Here is a 21,501-nt window from a genome sequence, read left to right on the forward strand (position 1 = left end):
TTTGAGATACAGAGAGACAGAGACAAAGAACTCCCATGCAAAGTTCACTCCCCGAGTGCCCAAACAGCTAGGGCTTGGCCAGGCTGAGCCAGCAGCCAGGAACTCAGTCCAGGTCTCACCTGTGGTAGGCAGAAGCCAATTACTAAAGCAGCACCTGCTGCTTCTCAGGTGCATATCAGCAGGAAGCTCGAATTGGAAGAAGAGCCAGGACTTAAGCCCAGGTAGCATCTTAACCACTAAGCCAAAATCTATTTTGTACCCCAATATCTATTCCAATAATAAAATCTAATCATATACCCAGTGATTAAAAATACATGTATAGATTATATAGGCCGGCGCCGCGGCTCACTAGGCTAATCCTCCGCCTAGCGGCGCCGGCACACCGGGTTCTAGTCCCGGTCGGGGCGCCGGATTCTGTCCCGGTTGCCCCTCTTCCAGGCCAGCCCTCTGCTGTGGCCAGGGAGTGCAGTGGAGGATGGCCCAGGTGCTTGGGCCCTGCACCCGCATGGGAGACCAGGAAAAGCACCTGGCTCCTGGCTCCTGCCATCGGATCAGCGCGGTGCGCCGGCCGCAGCGCGCCGGCCGCGGCGGCCATTGGAGGGTGAACCAACGGCAAAGGAAGACCTTTCTCTCTGTCTCTCTCTCTCACTGTCCACTCTGCCTGTCAAAAAAAAAAAATAAATAAAAAAAAAATAAAATAAAAAAAAATAAAATAAAAAAATACATGTATAGATTATATATTTAATATTTTAATTTATTAAATCTTAAAATTTAAAATTGATTTAATATTTCAACAGGATGCTGTTACATAGTTTACAAAACTTAAAATGTTCAGTCTCTGATTTTTCCCAAAAACATGCCCTTCTTTAAAAAAAGATTTATTTATTTATTTATTTATTTGAAAGGCAGAGGCAGAGGCAGAGAGAGAGAGGGAGGGAGGGAGGGAGGGAGAACATGGGCAGAAAATACTTTCAAGGGGCCGGTGCTGTGTTGCACTGGGTTAACCTACCACCTACAATGCCAGCATCCCATATAGGCACCAGTTACTGTCCTGGCTGCTCCACTTCCAATCCAGCTTCCTGCTTATGTTCCTGGGAAAAGCAGCAGAAGAGGACTCAAGTGCTTGGGCCCCTGCTGCCCATGTGGAGACCTGGATGAAGCTCCTGGCCTGACCCGGCCCTGGCCGTTGCAGCCATCTGGGGAGTGAACCAGCAAATGGAAGACCTCTCTCTATGTGTCCCTTCTTCTCTCTCTCTGTAATTCTTTCAAATAAATAAATCTTTAAAAGAGAGAGAGAGACAGACCAGGGGAGGATCTGAGACAAAAGGGATGCCTGATGGAGGGCATGGGGTTTCTTCACTAGGTGATGAAATGTTCTGGACTCAGATGGCAGCGAGCAATGCACAATTCTGCAGTTGTGTTGGAATGAGGCTATTTTATTTATTTAATTACTTTTAAAGATTTATTTATTTGAAAGGCACAGTTACAGAGAAAGAGAGTGAGCGAGCGAGCGCCAGGTCTTACATCTGCTTATTCACTCCCCAAATGGCCACAAGGACCAGGAGCCAGGAGCCAGGAGCTTCTTCCAGGTCTCCCATGGGGTGCAGGGGCCCAAGCACTTGGGCCATCATCCTCTGCCGCTTTCCCAGGCCACTAGCAGGGAGTTGGATGGAAGTGGAGCAGCCAAGGCAGGAACTGGTGCCCATATGGGATGCTGGTGCCACAGGCAACAGCTTTACCCACTTTGCCACATCGCTGGCCCTGGAATGGGGGCTTTGTAGGAGGGTGAAAATTAAGGTATGCGGATTTTATCTCAGGAAAGCAGCTAACTTGGGACTAGCATGGTGCAGCGGGTTCAACCACTTCTTGAGTCACCAGCATCCCATACTGATTCCCGCTGCTCCACCTGGAAAGCAGATACTGCACCTGGAAAGCAGATGATGGCCCTAGGAGACCACTCTTGCTCTCCCTCTCTATCACTCTACTTATTGTATAAATAAATAAATATGTAAAAGTAAAGAAAGCGAACAAGCACTTACTTAAAAAAAATTCATGTAGCTTCAGAAACCTGACACCTAAAAAAAGCACCAATAACGATGAAATGAAAGACTGTTGTGTAGTGGTGCTGGGTGAATTGTCTCTATATAGAACAAGAAAAAATGACCTTCTTCCCTCACAAATACACTTCCTACTGCTGGACTTCAGGAGTGAACTTTGGGTGAGTGAATGATCTCAAAGTAGGAGATAAAACTGGGGCCAGTGCTGTCGCACAGCAGGTTAGGTTGCTGCCTGTGATGCCAGCATCCCACATGGGTGATGGTTCAAGTCCCGGCTGCTCCACTTCTGATCCGGCTCCCTGCTAATGCAACTGGGAAAGCAGCAGATAGAGTACCAGGCTTCTGGCTTCAGCCTGACCCAGAGCTGGCTCAGCCCCAGCTGCTTCAGTCATCTGGGGAGTGAACTAACGAATGGAAGATTGATCTCTCTCTCTCTCTCTCTCTCTCTCTCTGCAACTCTGACTTTCAAAAAAAATAAATAAATCTTTAAAAAAATAAAAAAGAAAGATAAAACTAAGAGCAACAGAAAAGTTTAGAGTAATACATTCATGACCCAGGAACGAGGAAAGAATAAGTAAGACCCAGACCACAGAGGCAGCAGAGGCATCTGCAGCAGCTGATACTGACCAGGGATCTGGGAGCACCTGCAGGGGCTGAGAAGAGCCAGGAGCCATGCAGGACGAAGAGTAAAGTGAGAGGAACCCTGCTGCCCGGGGCCCAGGGGCCCAGGGGCCCAGCGTGGGTAGCACACAGACACAGAGTGCTTGCCACACACAAAGGCCCCTTGGGAAGGTGCATGTCAGCCACAGTGAGGAAGGAGCCGACCAAAGTCATGGGGGAAGCAAGGAGCTGAGAATAAGGGTGAGCAGCAGGGAGGACAGGAGGGGCCATGCGGGTACCCTGGGTGCGAAGTGGGCAATGGCTGAGGGGACAAGCTAAGCCTGTCACTGTGAGATGGGACCTGACCTAGGGAGGGGCCAGTGGTGGAGAGAGGAGGGACAGGTGCTCAGACACAGGCCCAGGGCAGGGGGTAGGGGGATGCAGGGGAGACAGAAACCTGCAGATACAGGCCAGGCAGCATGGCTGACTTGCCCTGGGTGAAATGCGTGGTATGGAGAGGAACCCTCAGGGCATTTAGGGCAGCACAACACGTGCCCTCACCAAGGCATCAACTCAGAGCAAAAGGCAGGCAGAGGCCCTACAGGGCCCACGGGCTGCTTCCCTCTATAATGGGACCATCCTCAGGGTACCCACCCCTAAGGTTGTTGCAGAAGATGACGCTGGGTGCCAGGGCAGCTCAACCCATTCCACACATATACAGCCTCAGCAATACTGCTGGAGAGCAACAAGAGTAATTACCTTGTGGGGCCAAAGGGTCACGGTCACCTGCCTGGGACTTCCCGAGCTCCTCTAAGATCTCTTCATGGACAGAAGGTAGAGGGAAGGAGTGGCTCCTCTTCAGCAGAGGCCCATATGCTGCCAGACGGCTGCCTCCACCATCTACTAGGGGGAGAGAGTTGTGAGCCAACCTCAGTCCCCCACACTCTGTCCAGCTCCAACTCACAGAGGGGGCAGCTCAAGGAGCAGGGTCCCCCCAGCAGAACACAGTCTGCAAGTCTCCAGGCCCAGAGACAGCCTTCAACAGTGCCCTATGCACCTGCAAACAGTCCCTGACACGGCCATGCAGGCTACCTCAACAGCTGCACCTGCCTGGCCCGCATTTTCCACCTGCCAGGTGAGTGATGAGCCAATGCTGGCCTAAGACTTGTCCTACTCTGCTTCCCTACCAGCCTGTGTCCCTCCTTGAGACCCCTCCCCACAAGGCCTCCCTGAGCTGACTGCCCCAGCACCATGAGGTTAAACTCCTATTCCAGGTCAAAGCTGACACTGTCCCTTTCTCAGTGGCGTTGAGCTCACCAGGAACAGACAATACAAGGCTTCAGTGCTCCACCTGCCCCTCAGGTGAGATGAGTCTAAACTAGGCTTCCAGAGAAGGCCTTGCCTTGCCCAGCATACAGGACAGACGCTGTCCTCACCAGGACTCTCTGCTTATCCAGAGCCCATTAACTTTCCCCAGCCTGGCCTCAGCTACGACCAGTCTGGCCAGCTGCTCTGTGCCCATCAGGACAGGCTCCTAGGCCCTATCACTCAACAGTGACCAGAAATGCAGGTCAGAGGTAGAAATGGTGAAATGATATATACTCCAGAGTACACTCCGGGAAAACCAGCTCAGCCAGAGAGCAAGTGTTCAAGGTCACTGGAGTCCAGAGCTTCAGAGCTTCCTCCAAGGATGGCCTAGGGGTGCTGGGATATAGGGTTCTGAGCACTAGTCAGTCTAGGCGGGTGCCTATCTGCTTGTGCTGCATCCACTTAGAACACTTTATGCTACAAGTGCATACAAGGGCATATGTTCTCTGTGGCCACACAGGTCACTAGAGACAATCCAGGTACTGCAGGCCTCGCTAGCAAGACCTTCCTGAGAGCTCAGAGTACTAGGGTCAATGCACAAGGCTAGGAACCTTCTCCTTATGCAGGAATTCCCCCTGTGTCAAGCCCTGTGAGCAGCCTGAGGCAAACAGCTGCAGAGTGGAGGGCACAGCACCTGCAAGGTGACCAGAGTGCCAGGGAGGTGATGTGGGGGTGCACGATGAGACAACCTGAATACGTGTGAGATGACCTGGGTATGTGAGGTGACCTGGGACATGTAAGGAGACCTGGGTATGTATGTGAGGTGACCTGGGTGTGTATGTGAGGTGACCTGAGTATGTATTTGAGGTGTTCTGGGGCACATGTGAGATGACCTGGGTGTATATGAGGAGACCTGGGTCTGTATGTGAGGTGACATAGGTGTGTATGTGAGGTGACCTGGGTGTGTATGTGAGATGTTCTGGGGCACATGTGAGGTGATCTGGCTGTGTATGTGAGGTGACCTGGGTGCATGTGAGGAGACCTGGGTGTATGTGAGGTGACTGGGTGTATTCAAGGAAACCTAGGTGTGTATGTAAGGAGACCTGGGTGTATGTGAGGTGACTGGGTGTATTCAAGGAAACCTAGGTGTGTATGTAAGGAGACCTAAGTGTGTATGTAAGGTGACTTAGGCATGTATGTGAGGTGACCTGGGTGTGTATGTGAGGTGACCTGAGTATGTATTTGAGGTGTTCTGGGGCACATGTGAGATGACCTGGGTGTATATGAGGAGACCTGGGTCTGTATGTGAGGTGACATAGGTGTGTATGTGAGGTGACCTGGGTGTGTATGTGAGATGTTCTGGGGCACATGTGAGGTGATCTGGCTGTGTATGTGAGGTGACCTGGGTGCATGTGAGGAGACCTGGGTGTATGTGAGGTGACTGGGTGTATTCAAGGAAACCTAGGTGTGTATGTAAGGAGACCTAAGTGTGTATGTGAGGTGACCTGGGTGTGTATGTGAGGTGACTTAGGCGTGTATGTGAGGTGACCTGGGTGTGTATGTAAGGTGACTTAGGTGTGTATGTGAGGTGACCTGGGTGTGTATGTGAGGTGAACTGAGTATGTATTTGAGGTGTTCTGGGGCACATATGAGATGACCTGGGTGTATATGAGGAGACCTGGGTCTGTATGTGAGGTGACATAGGTGTGTATGTGAGGTGACCTGGGTGTGTATGTGAGGTGAGTGGGTATGCATGTGAGGTGACCTACGTGTGTATGTGAGGTGACCTGGGTGTGTATGTGAGGTGACCTAGGTGTTTATGTGAGGTGACTGAGTGTGCATGTGAAGTGACCTAGGTATGCATGTGCGGTGACTAGGTGTGTATGTGAGGTGACCTAGGTGTTTATGTGAGATGACTGAGTGTGTATGTGAGATGACTGGGTGTGTATGTGAGGTGATCTAGGTGTTTATGTGAGATAACTGGGTGTGCATGTGAGGTGACCTAGGTATGCATATGAGGTGACTGGGTGTGTATGTGAGGTAACCTGGATGTATATGTGAGGTGACCTAGGTATATATGTGAGGTGACTGGGTGTATGCAAGGAGACCTAGGTGTATATGTGAGGAGATCTAGGTGTGTATGTGAGGAGACCTAAGTGTGTATGTGAGGTGACCTAGGTATGTATGTGAGGAGACATAGTTGTGTATGTGAGGTGACTTAGGTGTGCACTTGAGGTGACCAGGGCATGTGAGGAGACCTAGGTGTATATGAGGTGACCTGGGTATGTATGTGAGGAGACCTGGGTATATGAAAGGAGACCTAGGTGTATGTGAGGTGATCTGTGTGTGTATGAGGTAACCTAGGTGTGTATGTGAGGTGAGCTAGGTGTGTATGTGAGGTGAGCTGAGTGTAATTGTGAGGTGACTGGGTGTGTTTGTAAGGTGACCTGGGTGTATGTGAGGTGACCTAGGTATATGTGTGGTGACCTAGATGTGTATGTGAGGTGACTTGGTATGTATATGAGGTGACTGGGTATGTATGTGAGGTGACCTGGGTGTGTATGTGAGGTGATCTAGGTGTGCATGTGAGTGACTAGGGCATGGGATGAGACCTAGGTGTATATGTGAGGTGACCTGGGAGTGTATGTGAGGTGACCTAGGTGTATATGTGAAGTGACCTGGGTGTGTATGTGAGGTGACCTGGGTGTGTATGTGAGGTGACTGGGTGTATGCAAGGAGACGTAGGTGTGTATGTGAGGTGACCTGGGTGTGTATGAGGTGACTGGGTGTGTATGTGAGGTGACCTGGGTGTATGTGAGGAGACCTGGGTGTATGTGAGGTGACTGGGTATATTCAAGGAAACCTAGGTGTGTATGTAAGGAGACCTAAGTGTGTATGTGAGGTGACTTAGGCGTGTATGTGAGGTGACCTGGGTGTGTATGTGAGGTGACTTAGGCGTGTATGTGAGGTGACCTGGGTGTGTATGTGAGGTGAGTGGGTATGCATGTGAGGTATCCTAGGTGTGCATGTGAGGTGACTGGGTGTGTATGTGAGGTGACCTAGGTGTTTATGTGAGGTGACTGAGTGTGCATGTGAGGTGACCTAGGTGTGCAAATGCAGTGACTGGGTGTGTATGTGAGGTGACTTAGGTGTTTATGTGAGTTGACTGGGTGTGTATCTGAGGTGACCTAGGTGTTTATGTGAGGTGACTGGGTGTGTATGTGAGGTGACCTAGGTGTTTATGTGAGGTAACTGGGTGTGCATGTGAGGGGACCTAGGTGTGCATGTGAGGTGACTGGGTGTGTATTTGAGGCGATCTGGGTGTGTATGTGAGGCGACCTGGGTATGTATGTGAGGTGACCTAGGTATATATGTGAGGTGACTTAGGTGTGCATGTGAGGTGACCTGGGTGTGCATGTGAAGTGACCTAGGTGTGCATGTGCGGCGATCTGGGTGTGTATGTGAGGCGACCTGGATGTGTATGTGAGGCAACCTGGGTATGTATGTGAGGTGACCTAGGTATATATGTGAGGTGACCTAGGTGTGCATGTGAGGTGACCTGGGTGTGCATGTGAAGTGATCTAGGTATAATTGTGAGGTGACTGGATGTGTATGTGAGGACCTAGGTATGTATGTGAGGTGTCTAGGTATATGTGAGGTGACCTGGGTATGTATGTGAGGAGACCTGGGTGTATGTGAGGTGACCTAGGTGTGTATGTGAGGTGACCTGGGTATGTATGTGAGGAGACCTGGGTGTATGTGAGGAGAACTTGGAGTATGTGAGGTGACTGGGTATATGCAAGGAGACCTAGGTGTATATGTGAGGAGATCTAGGTGTGTATGTGAAGAGACCTAAGTGTGTATGCGAGGTGACCTAGGTGTGTTATGTGAGGTGACCTGGGTCTGTATGTGAGGTGACCTGGGTGTGTATGTGAGGTGACTTAGGTGTGCACTTGAGGTGACCAGGGCATGTGAGGAGACCTAGGTGTATATGAGGTGACCTGGGTATGTATGTGAGGAGACCTGGGTATATGAAAGGAGACCTAGGTGTATGTGAGGTGACCTGTGTGTGTATGAGGTAACCTAGGTGTGTATGTGAGGTGAGCTAGGTGTGTATGTGAGGTGAGCTGAGTGTAATTGTGAGGTGACTGGGTGTGTTTGTAAGGTGACCTGGGTGTATGTGAGGTGACCTAGGTATATGTGTGGTGACCTAGATGTGTATGTGAGGTGACTTGGTATGTATATGAGGTGACTGGGTATGTATGTGAGGTGACCTGGGTGTGTATGTGAGGTGATCTAGGTGTGCATGTGAGTGACTAGGGCATGGGATGAGACCTAGGTGTATATGTGAGGTGACCTGGGAGTGTATGTGAGGTGACCTAGGTGTATATGTGAAGTGACCTGGGTGTGTATGTGAGGTGACCTGGGTGTGTATGTGAGGTGACTGGGTGTATGCAAGGAGACGTAGGTGTGTATGTGAGGTGACCTGGGTGTGTATGAGGTGACTGGGTGTGTATGTGAGGTGACCTGGGTGTATGTGAGGAGACCTGGGTGTATGTGAGGTGACTGGGTATATTCAAGGAAACCTAGGTGTGTATGTAAGGAGACCTAAGTGTGTATGTGAGGTGACTTAGGCGTGTATGTGAGGTGACCTGGGTGTGTATGTGAGGTGACTTAGGCGTGTATGTGAGGTGACCTGGGTGTGTATGTGAGGTGAGTGGGTATGCATGTGAGGTATCCTAGGTGTGCATGTGAGGTGACTGGGTGTGTATGTGAGGTGACCTAGGTGTTTATGTGAGGTGACTGAGTGTGCATGTGAGGTGACCTAGGTGTGCAAATGCAGTGACTGGGTGTGTATGTGAGGTGACTTAGGTGTTTATGTGAGTTGACTGGGTGTGTATCTGAGGTGACCTAGGTGTTTATGTGAGGTGACTGGGTGTGTATGTGAGGTGACCTAGGTGTTTATGTGAGGTAACTGGGTGTGCATGTGAGGGGACCTAGGTGTGCATGTGAGGTGACTGGGTGTGTATTTGAGGCGATCTGGGTGTGTATGTGAGGCGACCTGGGTATGTATGTGAAGTGACCTAGGTATATATGTGAGGTGACTTAGGTGTGCATGTGAGGTGACCTGGGTGTGCATGTGAAGTGACCTAGGTGTGCATGTGCGGCGATCTGGGTGTGTATGTGAGGCGACCTGGATGTGTATGTGAGGCAACCTGGGTATGTATGTGAGGTGACCTAGGTATATATGTGAGGTGACCTAGGTGTGCATGTGAGGTGACCTGGGTGTGCATGTGAAGTGATCTAGGTATAATTGTGAGGTGACTGGATGTGTATGTGAGGACCTAGGTATGTATGTGAGGTGTCTAGGTATATGTGAGGTGACCTGGGTATGTATGTGAGGAGACCTGGGTGTATGTGAGGTGACCTAGGTGTGTATGTGAGGTGACCTGGGTATGTATGTGAGGAGACCTGGGTGTATGTGAGGAGAACTTGGAGTATGTGAGGTGACTGGGTATATGCAAGGAGACCTAGGTGTATATGTGAGGAGATCTAGGTGTGTATGTGAAGAGACCTAAGTGTGTATGCGAGGTGACCTAGGTGTGTTATGTGAGGTGACCTGGGTCTGTATGTGAGGTGACCTGGGTGTGTATGTGAGGTGACTTAGGTGTGCACTTGAGGTGACCAGGGCATGTGAGGAGACCTAGGTGTATATGAGGTGACCTGGGTATGTATGTGAGGAGACCTGGGTATATGAAAGGAGACCTAGGTGTATGTGAGGTGACCTGTGTGTGTATGAGGTAACCTAGGTGTGTATGTGAGGTGAGCTAGGTGTGTATGTGAGGTGAGCTGAGTGTAATTGTGAGGTGACTGGGTGTGTTTGTAAGGTGACCTGGGTGTATGTGAGGTGACCTAGGTATATGTGTGGTGACCTAGATGTGTATGTGAGGTGACTTGGTATGTATATGAGGTGACTGGGTATGTATGTGAGGTGACCTGGGTGTGTATGTGAGGTGATCTAGGTGTGCATGTGAGTGACTAGGGCATGGGATGAGACCTAGGTGTATATGTGAGGTGACCTGGGAGTGTATGTGAGGTGACCTAGGTATATATGTGAAGTGACCTGGGTGTGTATGTGAGGTGACCTGGGTGTGTATGTGAGGTGACTGGGTGTATGCAAGGAGACGTAGGTGTGTATGTGAGGTGACCTGGGTGTGTATGAGGTGAACTGGGTATGTATGTGAGAAGACCTGGGTGTATGTGAGGTGACTGGGTGTGTAAGTGAGGTGACCTAGATGTGTATGTGATGTGAGCTAGGTATGTATGTGATGTGAGCTGGGTGCATGTGAGTTGACCTGGGTGTGTACGTGAGGTGACCTGAGTATGATGTGAGGTGACCTGGGGGGTTCATGAGTCCACATGCAGCAGTGGATGGGAGAGGCCCTAGATCTGGCTTGAAGGTCACCCTCCTTGGGTCTGGGTCTTACCTGAGTCACAGGACTCTCGCTCATCCAGGGCATGGAACATCTGCCTCTTGGCTTTCCCGGCAGACAGGAGAGGTATGGCCTGGCTCTCCTAGGATGCGAAAACAACATCAGTTCTGCACCAGGACCTTCCCCAGTTCCCTCCACAAAGGTTCACCATTCTGAAGTGCAAAGTCCTCAAAGAAAACTTCAAGGTAGCTTTCAGGGAATGAGAATAGACCAATAGTCAATTAGGAAATCTGGTTAGGTGAGAAAGGTCTGGCCATGTTGAGGCATCACCATAGGCTCTGTCTGAAGCACTCTACCATTGATAAAAACAAACTATCCATTGAGGTGAAAACTGTCTTTCAGCACCTGATGATGACAAACCCTAAGACAGTGTCCAAACAGGGGGACTGCCCAAGCAAGGCGAGAACACTGGCAACCAGCATGGTACCACAAGGGGCCATGGTCTTAGAGGAGGATCCAGCCCTAACTCATCAACTACCACCTGCATCAAGGCAAAGAAATAAACACCGACCACCTGTCACTCCCAAAGTACAAAGTCCTCATGGCCAACAACCAGGACAGCCAGAGTTGTGGCTGGTGCTGCTCTGCCCATCCTACCCAGCCCCAGCAGTGGGGTGCCCCGTACCCACAGTCGCATACAAAGGCAGGGCTCCCGAGGTGGTGCCACACTCACAGGATTGAAGAGCTCGGTGGTCAGGCCTAGATGGTTGTGCAGAGCCAGGAGGGTCACTCTCTGCAGCCGCACCATGATGATCTGTAAGACGTCTGGCAGTGAGCCACCCACAGGCTGTACAGCGGCCCCCTACGCCGCACTGGGAGCCAGGCCCCACTCCCCAGACAAACCAAGCTCTCTTGGAGGATTCTCCCAGGGTGGAAATACATCTTAGTCTCCACAACTCACTGTGGCAACAAAAGATGTGAACGTCCGGTGAATGGGATGCAGTACAAATGGGAATTCTGCATTATTTTTGCAAGTTTTCTGTGAAGTTAAAATTAGAAGTCTACTAAAAATGTGAAAAATCTCTTGTGGGCAAGTGGGAGATCTGAATATCCCTTTGGGGTTATCAGTATTTGTTCTTAGTGTAAAATACTCATTACAAAGGCAAGCATGTAGCATAGCAGGGACACCTGCATCCCATACTAGAGAGCCTGGTTCAAGTCACAGCTAGTCCATGTTTCCGATCCAGCTTCCTGCTACTGTGTCCAGGAAGGCAGTAGAAGGTGGTCCAAATATCTGGGCCCCTGACACCCATGTGGGAAACCAGAATGGAGTTCCCAGCTGTTGGCGTTGGCCTGGCCTAGGCCTGGCTGTTGTGAAAATTTGGGGAGTGAACCAGTGGCATTCTTGCTCTCGCGCTCTCTCTCTCTCTTCCACTTGCCTTTCTAATAAATAAATAAAATTTTTAAAAATAAATAAAATACATATTACAAATTTATTTTTTTTTAAATTTTTTGACAGGCAGAGTGGACAGTGAGAGAGAGAGAGAGAGAGAGAGAGAGAGAGAGAGAAAGGTCTTCCTTTTGCCGCTGGTTCACCCTCCAATGGCCGCCGTGGTCGGCGCGCTGCGGCAGGCACACTGCGCTGATCCGATGGCAGGAGCCAGGTGCTTCTCCTGGTCTCCCATGGGGTGCAGGGCCCAAGTACTCGGGCCATCCTCCACTGCACTCCCTGGCCACAGCAGAGAGCTGGCCTGGAAGAGGGGCAACCGGGACTAGAACCCACTGTGCCGGCGCCGCAAGGCGGAGGATTAGCCTAGTGAGCCGCGGCGCCAGCTACAAATTTATTTTAAAAACAGCCTTGGGGGACCGGCGCTGTGGCGTGGCTGGTAAGGCTGCTGCCTGCACTGCTGGCATCCTATATAGGCTCCGGTTCAAGTTCTCGCTGCTCCACTTCTGATCTAGCTCTCTGCTATGGCCTGAGAAAGCAGTAGAAGATGGCCCAAGTCCTTGGGCCCCTGCAACTGCATGGGAGACCCAGAAGAAGTTCCTGGCTCCCGGCTTTGGATCAGCGCAGCTCCGGCCATTGCGGCCAAATGGAGAGTGAACCCAGCGAATGGAAGACACCTCTTTCTCTCTGCCTCTCCTTCTCTCTCTGTGTAACTCTTAAAAAAAAAAAAAAAAGATTTTATTTATTTATTTGAGAGGTAGAGTTACAGACATGCGGGTGCAGGGGCCCAAGCACCTGGGCCATCTTCCACTGCTTTCCTAGATCATAGCAAAAAGCTGGATTGGAAGAGGAGCAGCCGGGACTAGAACTGGTGCCCACATGGGATGCTGGCACTGCAGGCGGAGGATTAACCTACTACACCATGGGGCTGGCCCCTAAATAAATAAACCTTAAAAACAAATCCAGCCTTGGAGCCAGCAGATAAAAGATCTTTCTCTCTCCTACCCCTTTTTGTTACCCTGCCTCTCAAATAAGTAAATAGGTCTTTACAAATAACTAAATTTAAAAAACAGTCTTATGGGGGCCAGCGTTGTGGCACAGCAGGGTAAGCCACCACTTGTAATACTGGCATCCCACGCTAGAGTGCTGGTCATGTCTGGGTACTCTGTACTTCTAATTCTGCTTCCTGCTAATAAGCCTGGGAGGCAGGGGATGGTGGCCCAGGTGCATGGGGCCCTGTGATTCACATGAGAGACCAAGATGGGGTTTTGGGCTCCTGGCTTCAGCCTGTCCCCAATCTGGCTGTTGCCAAATGAGCAATTGGAAGACCTCTCTCTCTATCTCTCTCTGCCTTTCAAATAAATATATCTCTTTCTTAAAAAAATAAATAAATAAAGCCTCAATTCATCCCATAGGCATCCAGAACCCCACATCAACAACAGTCAACTCACTGTTCTTCCAGATTCCTCTCCAGGGCTCTAAAACTCAGGACTGACAACAAACCCCAACAGACCCCAGGTCCTGGACCCAGGATGGCCCACAGCAGCCAGAAAAGTCGAGTGAAACAGTGACCTACCTGCACCACCCTCACCAGGGTTTCGGGATATTTCTCAAAAATGCCTTGAAAAGCCACAGCTGGAAGCCGGAGGATGGTGGAAGGGACAGCCGCACGGACAGAGACGGTTTTATACAGTACAGTGTGGCCCTGTAACAACAGATCTATCAGACTCACTCCTTGACCCTCCCAACACACACACACACACACACACACACAGAGCTCTGGGAATCACTGAGCCCCTCAGAAGTCCCTGGGGAGGCCCTGGCCTCGTCCCCACCCACATGTTCTGTGCTCCCTCCCAGGCCAGGCCAGCAAATAGCACTGCTGTTGATGGAAACTGTACACAAAGGTTTATTGTCCCAGAGATGCACAGCCAGGGGCTGGCCAACGAAACACAGTGGGCAGCCCAGTCAAGTCATTCATGTGACAGTGACCAGGAACTGACCAGAGCCGTGGCCAACAGCATGTATGGGTCACCAGCTGAGGGACCAGCTCAGCAAGTGGACTTGGTGGACTGGGCTTCCCAGAGCTACGGGCAAAATCACCAAAGTCCCTACTAAATGGCTTTTGGTTTCTATCTTCTGGAGATTGGCAGGCACTTGAGAGAAGACAACTCTTTTTTTTTTTTTTTTTTTAAGATTTTATTTATTCAGAGGCAGAGTTACAGAGAGAGGGAGACAGAGAGAAAAGTCTCCCATCCACTGGTTCAAATGGCTGCAACAGCCGGAGCTGGGCCATTCCGAAGCCAGGAGCTTCTTCCAGGTCTCCCACACAGGTGCAGGGGCCCAGGCACTTGGGCCATCTTCCATTGCTTTCCCAGGCACATTAGCAGAGAGCTGGATTGAAAGAGGAGCAGCTGGGACACGAACCAGATGCCGGTGCTGCAGGCAGAGGCTTAACTACTGTGCCACAGTGCCAGCCCTGGAAACTATTCTTTTAAACTGAGCCATTACTCACCTGCAGTAACATTTGCCCTTTATGGTGCACACCTTAGAATTCTGGCTGCCACCACACAAACAGAACAGCGCCGCCTGCAGATGTGCCCTTGTGGTCTCTTCCTGTCTCCTTTCCTTCTGCTGCTAGCTCCCCACAGCCCTCACCTGCCTTCTGTCCCCACGGTTTTGTCTTGTCAAAATGTCACACAAGCAGAATCAGGTGCTCTTGAGAGTCACCCATGTAGCTGGGTGCTCTGCATTCCTGAGTGCTTCCTGTTCAGGGACACATCTGTTTACTTGTACATTTGCAGTGAAGGACACATGGGTATATTCCAGTTTTGAGCAATTATAAAGTTGCTATAAACACACATAGAAAAGTCTTGTTGAATACAGCTCTCCTTGCTCTTGCTAAATACCCATAGTGAGTCTCCGAGGCCACAGCATAGGTGTACTCTTAACTCCACCAAAAGCTACCAACCACTCCACAGTTCTCACCAGCACCTGGAACATAATACATTTGTCTGGTCTATGTCTCAGTAAGTTCCTGAGTGACAGAAGCACCTCTGCTACTCACGGTGGGCCCCTCAGACTACATTTGAGTTTATGCTAACATGACTGGTGGCAGCAAGGCCCAAGACAGTTGCCAGGAAGGGCAGGCCGTGTTCAGAGCCAGGGGACACAGGCTGAACCTCTCGCCCCTGGGAAATAATCACCCTGTCAGGGCTGTCAGTCACACATACACAGTCCCTGAGCTCTGTCCAGGACGTCTCACACCAGAGGCGCTCCTAGACTCACCTGGGGCCTCTTCTGGTTGGTTCTGGTTTTTACCCTTAATTGTATACTTGTGCTTCCCTGAGGTCTGAGTTGTTCAGAGAATTACTGGATCTGAGGTGGCCATAGGAGCCCCTGAACTTGGAGCCCGTTGATCACAAGTGAGGTGGCCGGGAAGTCCCTAGCTCTCAGCTGAAGTGAGGGAAGACTTTGTGGGGGCTGCGCCCCTAACCTGAGAAGATGCAGTCCCAGTGGTGTCATGGTGTCCCTTGCAGCTATTCCAGCAGCTGCAGTGCATTTCCACTTCCTGAGGGCATCTTTCCATGTGACTGTCTGCCTGCCACCCACCCTTTCTAAACCATGGTGTCCTGGAAATGGTTTGTCTGGTTTTTGCCGGGTTTTGTTTCTCACAAGGTTCTGAGAGCCTTCTTGGCACACCCGTTGTCAGACACAGGTCTTGCAAATGTCGTCCCCCAGTCCGTGTCTTCACTTTATGGATTTTTTTTGTTTGTTTGTTTGTTTGTTTTTGACAGGCAGGGTGGACAGTGAGAGAGAGAGAGACAGAGAGAAAGGTCTTCCTTTGCCGTTGGTTCACCCTCCAATGGCCGCCATGGCCGGCACACTGCAGCCGGCACACCGCATTGATCTGAAGCCAGGAGCCAGGTACTTATCCTGGTCTCCCATGGGGTACAGGGCCCAAGCACTTTGGCCATCCTCCACTGCACTCCCTGGACACAGCAGAGAGCTGGCTTGGAAGAGGGGCAACCGGGACAGAATCCAGCGCCCCGACCGGGACTAGAACCTGGTATGCCGGCGCCGCAAGGCGGAGGATTAGCCTAGTGAGCCACAGCGCCGGCTACTTTATGTTCTTTTAACTGCCTTGCACGGAGCACAAGCTTTTAGTCTCGGTGATTTACCATTTTTTTTCTTTCATGGATTGATTATGCATTTTTGTGCCATATCTAAGAAATCTTTGCATTGTACAAGATGACATAATTTATTCAGAATGTTCTTTTGAAAGCTGTATACCTGCAGGTTTTACATTTTGGTCACAGAGCTACTGAGTTACACAGAGGTGTCCACTTGTGCAGCACTGAACTGAGGAGCCTGCCATCCCCAGCACTCTGCCCCTGTCCCTCTGCAGGTCTGGCTTCCTCCCTCTGTCCTATGGGCCTGCACGTCCACCATGTTCCCCGCACACACCACTGTCTTGCTGATTGTGGCTTCACGAGAAATCTTGAAATAAGATGGCATGGATCCTTCAACTTCATTTCCAAATTATTTCGGTTATTATAGTTTCCTTTCCTCTCCATATAATTTTATAATCAGTTTTTCTTTTTACAAAATAGTCTGCTTGGACTTTGGCTTGAGTTATGTTGACTGACCTGGGAAACTGGCCTTCCTAAAAGTGTGTGGTCTTCCAAATCAGGTAAGCAGTGACTTCTCCACTTAATTTAGGCCTTCTTTAACTTCCTTCAGAAGTAATACAAATTTTCAGCATACAGATCCTGGGCATATTTTGTCAAATAAACTTTCCTTAAGTATTTCATGGTTTTTGGTGCTATTATTTTTTTTAAATTTCAAATTACTCATTGCTAATACACAGAAATACAAGAGCTTTAAATTAAAAAAAATTATTTATGTATTTATATTTTAAAGGCATAGAGACAGGGAGAGATCTCTTCTCTGTTCTTTCATTCCCCAAATGGCCATAACAGCTAGGGCTGGGCCAGGCCAAAGCTAGGAGCCAGGAACTCCATCCAGGACTCCCACGTGGTTGTCAGGAACTCAAGTATTTGAGCCATCACCTCCCACCTCCCACCTCCCAGGGTGCATTAGCAGACAGACGCTAGATTGGAAGCACTCCCACAAGGGATGTAGGTGTCCTAACCTGGTGTTCGAAACCTGCATCTCCAAGAGGGGTCTTAACCACAGGGCCACACTCCTACCCTGACCACTGGCTTCTGCATATTGATAAGCTCACTCGTTACTTCTACTAGTTTTCTTGTAGATTCCATAGAATTTTCTCCCTGGATAATCATGTGCTTGTGAAAGGAGACGGCCTCTCCACTCACTGCCCTGAGGAGGACCCCAAGGCTGACTGGGAGAGGTGACAGCCAATCTGGCTCACGCACCTCTTCAGGGAGCAGCACCAGTTGTTAGGAAGATGTTCTTTTCTGGGTTTAGGAACTTTCTTCTCCTCTTGGGTTAGGAAATTCTCTCTTTACCAAGAGTTTTACCATGAGTGTATACCAAATTTGGTCAAATGATTTTTCTGCATTTATCGAGAAAATCAGACATATGGTTTTTCTTCTTTAACCTACTGATATGGTGAACTACATTCACTGATTTTCAACTATGAAAACAGCTTCATATCCCTGGAATAAACCCCACTTGATGACAATATATTACGTATTGCTATCAGTGCTGGCTACATGTTTAATATTTTGTTAGAAGACTTTTATGTCTCTGCTCACGAGAGACTAGTTTGCAGTTCTCTTTTCCTATGTCTTTCTCTGATCTGGTATCAAAAACAGAGCGGGGCAGTATTCTCCCCCTCCACTCTCCTGGAAGAGCTGTGTAAAATCAGCATCATTTCTTCCTTAAGCACTGTACTTGTCGGGCAGTCTCGTGAGGCCAGTTAGACCTGAAGCTTTTCTAGTCTGAAGGTTTTTTAGCTACAGACTTGATTCCTTCAATAGAGACAGGGCTGTCTGGATAACCTATATCTTCTACAAGCAGGTTTGGATGTTTGTGTCTTCCAAGGAACTTGCTGATTTCATCTAAACCTGATTCCATGGCATGAAGTTGTTTATAACATTCCCTCCTGGACTGAAATCCTAGCCGGCTCAGGGCTCACTGTGCCATTTCATGAGGCCAGGGGAGGGGGGTGTCCCCTTACCCAGGGATCACGTGGCCTCTATGTAGACAGCCCTCTTCTCAGGTACCCACTGTCTGTGCCCCAACTCAGATGCGGCCTCACTCTGCTTCCCAGGCCTCAGCTACAGGACCCATGTGGCCAGTGCATCTCCCCATTGTCAGTAAGTTTGGCAGCTGGGATGGGCAAAGGGGAACCCAGGGGAAGCTGGGAGAGGCATCCACACAGACCAACCAGATGCAATTTCTCATCTCACACACATGGCTGGGGGCAGGGAAAAGGACACAGAACTGAGCAGGTAATGCCAAAAATGCATTTTATTTTCAAGTCTGCTTTTTATTTAGCCATAAAAATAATGCCCTCAACCACACCAAAAGCAGGGAACTGTGAAAAGCACAGGAAAAGGCTGTGTACTGGGTGTGAGGCCTACGTGCACATAACTGCTCTGGTGGGCAGGGGAGACCCAGGAGCGCACATTTGCAGATCCTGAGCAGTGTCATGGGTGATACCTGAATAATACCTGTCCACAAAGAGGGCTCTCACACTAGGAATCTTGCAAAAACTAAGAAAGGAGAAGAAGAATTCTCTCTAATATGATGTCTTTATGAGACCTGGAGTCAACCAAAATTATACCACATATTGTACAAAAAAATTCAGAAATAGCCATCTGAGGAAGGAGGGGTGGAATCATAGCTCGCACAGGAAATGGTGCCAAGAGTCTAGAGCTAACCTGTTCTTTAGTTAGCCTTGGTCACAGCTACAAAACGCAGGCTGTAGCTAATGTGTTGCATGTAGCTAGCATGCTTTTGTGTATACCTTAAATATTTCATAACACTGTGGAGATTTTAAAAATAAAGCCTGCTTGCGAGTAAGAAGGGTAGATTGAAGGGAAACGTCTGTCTTTGCTCTCTCATTTAACCCACACACACTTGTCACTGCTCTCTTAAAGACACAAACTTCCAAGGGTAAGGACAACAGTGGTCTACGAATGGCAACACCACTTAGAAGCCGCTGAAATCAAGCGACAGCCGTGGCCTGTGGAGCTCATTAATGAAGCTGACACGCAGGCCTTCGCAACAGAGACACCATGGAGAGAATGGGTCCTCACTGCCAAGCCTGCAGCAGGAGCAGGAAGTGGAGCCAGCACCGTGAGGGGCTCACATATCGCGAGGCCGAGAGGAGCCCACCCTGGGTCTCCTTCCCAGGACAGTAGGAGCCTTTCTGCGGGTACCCTGTGTTCTCCTGGGAGGGGAGAGGCAGACAGGGCTGAGGGCTGCAACAGTATGGCTAAGGGCAGAGGGCATGGTCCACTGGGGGCAAGCCACCTTCAGAATTCTCTCCCAACCTTGCGCAGACCCTGACCCCCAAAGGAAGGGAGGAGCTGGTTTCTGTGGGATCCTCTTGTAGGGAGCCCCAGATGACCACACATTGGGCTTGACACCCATGGTCCAAATGTCCTGAGATTTTTTTTTCATAACCAACCCATACAACTACTTCCAAGACAAAGCAGAGAACGCTTCCAGCCTTCCTGATTCAGCAGCCAACCTGACCCTGAGCAGACAGCTGCTCACAGCACACAGCTGGCAAAGCAGCCCAAAGGCTGAGCCCCTCCCACCACAGGTTTTTTAAACAAAGTTTTAATGGAACACAATCATACCTACTCCCAACATACTACCTGTGGCTCTTCCACACTAAAGATGGCGGAGACCATGCAGCCCGTAAAGTGAAATAGTTGCCATTTGGCCTTTTACAGGAGACTTGGTCACTGTTCCACCATCTTCAACAGGGCCGCCTGCCTCTGACCCTGCGTGAGCACAGCCTGCCTGCACCTGCTCCCTGGGCTGGACCTCCCTGCTATCTGTCAGACATGTCTACACTGGCTTGTGTGGCTGTGCCCACTAAGGACTTCATTCTCACCTGAGTCGACTGTGGTAGACAGAAAACCCCTCATCTGAAGACAGAGACAAAAATAAACTGAGAAGAGCCACAGACAACACAGGAAGCTAGAGACCCTTTTTTGGGACTTCACCCTGGGAGCCAGGAGCCCTCACACCAAGCAGCTAGTTTACAGAGATGCTCAGAGAGCAGCAGCAGCAGAAAGCTCTTGAAATAAAAACCATGATGGCTGACTGGTACTGTGGCTCAGTAGGTTAAAACTGTGGCCTGCAGCACCGGCATCGCATATGGGCTGGTTCGATTCCCAGCTTCTCCACTTCCAATCTGGCTCCCTGCTGATGGCCTGGATAAGCAGTGGAAGATGGCCCAAATCCTTGTGCCCCTGAACCCATGAGGGAGACCCAGATGAAGCTCTGGGATCCTGGCCCAGTCCCGGTCATTGTGGCCATTTGAGGAGTAAACCAGAGGATGGAAGGTCTCTGTCTCTCATTCTCTTTCTGTAACTCTGCCTCTCAAATAAATAAATATTTAAAAAAGAAAAAAAAAAGCTCAGGACTTGGAGCTCAAGATACAGACCTTTAAAAAAATAAATAAAGATGGGGTCAGTGCAATGGCCTAATGGGTAAAGCCACTGCCTGCAGTGCCGGCATCCCATATGGGCGCCAGTTTGAGTCCCAGCTGCTCCTCTTCTGATCCAGTTCTCTGCTGTGACCTGGGAAAGCAGAAGATGGCCCAGGTGCTTGGGCCCCTGTACCCATGTAGGAGACCCGAATGAAGCTCCTGGCTTCTGGCTTCGGATCAACTCAGTTCCTGCCGTTGTGGCCATTTAGGGAGTGAATCAACAGATGGAAGACCTCTCTCTCCTCTCTCTGCCTCTGCCTCTCCGTAACTCTTTCAAATAAATAAATAAATCTTTAAAAAATAAATAAAGCGAAAAACAAAATAATGACAGAATTCAGTGGAAGGTTTAGAAAGTAAAGTACTAGAGGGGCTGGTGCTGTGGCGCAGCGGGTTAACACCCTGGCCTAAGCACCGTTATCCCATATGGGTGCCAGTTCGAAACCTGGTTGCTCCACTTTCGACCCAGCTCTTCGCTATGGCCTGGGAAAGCAGTGGAAGATGGCCCACATGCTTGGGCCCCTGCACCCATGTAGGAGACCTGGAAGAAGCTCCTGAATCCTGCCTTCGGATTGGTGCAGCTCCGGCTGTTGCAGCCAATTGAGGAGTGAACCAATGGATGGAAGACCTCTCTCTCTCTCTCTGCCTCTCCTCTCTCTGTGTAACTCTTGACTTTAAAATAAATAAATAAATCTTTAAAAAAAAGAGAGAGAGTGAGAGAGTAAAGTACTACAAAGTACAGCAAGAAGACTAAGTTAGCACGAAATAGAAACAATTCTAGATTGGCAAGGTTTTTTAAAAAATATACCCCTTGAAACCTTTTCCAGGAAGTTCTAGAGCTCTTTCCCAGCACAAGAAAAAGGGAAATCTGCTAGGCACAGGCAGGAGAGGGAGGGAGGGAGGGCAGCTGGGCAGCAGGCCAGGGACAGCCAGATGGGGCAAAAGGTGGGGAAGGGGCCAGAGTGGTGGTGTGGGGATTAAGGCGCCGCCTGTGACCCC

General features: G+C 49.9%; 1 protein-coding gene and 1 long non-coding RNA gene across 13 annotated transcripts in view; one reads left to right on the forward strand and one right to left on the reverse strand.

Annotated features, from left to right (window-relative positions):
• Window positions 1-21,501, reverse strand: part of PNPLA7 (patatin like domain 7, lysophospholipase) — an 88,479-nt gene that overhangs the window by 55,048 nt on the left and 11,930 nt on the right. For 8 of the 9 annotated variants that reach the window (XR_016227116.1, XM_089323165.1, XM_089323151.1 and 5 more), the window contains exons 9-12: window positions 13,423-13,551; window positions 11,133-11,213; window positions 10,454-10,541; window positions 3,417-3,560 (exon numbers count right to left, since the gene is read on the reverse strand). Coding sequence is in view for 8 of the 9 variants with exons in the window: in XM_089323165.1 (XP_089179291.1) it covers window positions 3,417-3,560; window positions 10,454-10,541; window positions 11,133-11,213; window positions 13,423-13,551 (442 nt within the window). In the remaining variant the exon portion in view is untranslated. The remainder of the gene's footprint in view (window positions 1-3,416; window positions 3,561-10,453; window positions 10,542-11,132; window positions 11,214-13,422; window positions 13,552-21,501) is intronic. The other variant, XM_017339067.4, reaches the window with a different exon arrangement.
• Window positions 18,011-20,827, forward strand: LOC138845871 (uncharacterized). Of its 4 annotated transcripts, none has more exons than XR_011383142.2 (3): window positions 18,011-18,151; window positions 18,938-19,215; window positions 19,775-20,827. It is a non-coding gene; the product is annotated as an uncharacterized LOC138845871 (long non-coding RNA). The 4 variants fall into 4 exon arrangements; XR_016227231.1 differs by having other exon boundaries at window positions 18,938-19,197; XR_016227227.1 differs by having other exon boundaries at window positions 18,013-18,151; window positions 19,742-20,431.

This window comes from Oryctolagus cuniculus, chromosome 1 (assembly GCF_051225735.1).
Source record: "Oryctolagus cuniculus isolate XC-2025 breed Fujian yellow rabbit chromosome 1, ASM5122573v1, whole genome shotgun sequence".
NCBI classification, from domain to species: Eukaryota; Metazoa; Chordata; class Mammalia; order Lagomorpha; family Leporidae; genus Oryctolagus; species Oryctolagus cuniculus.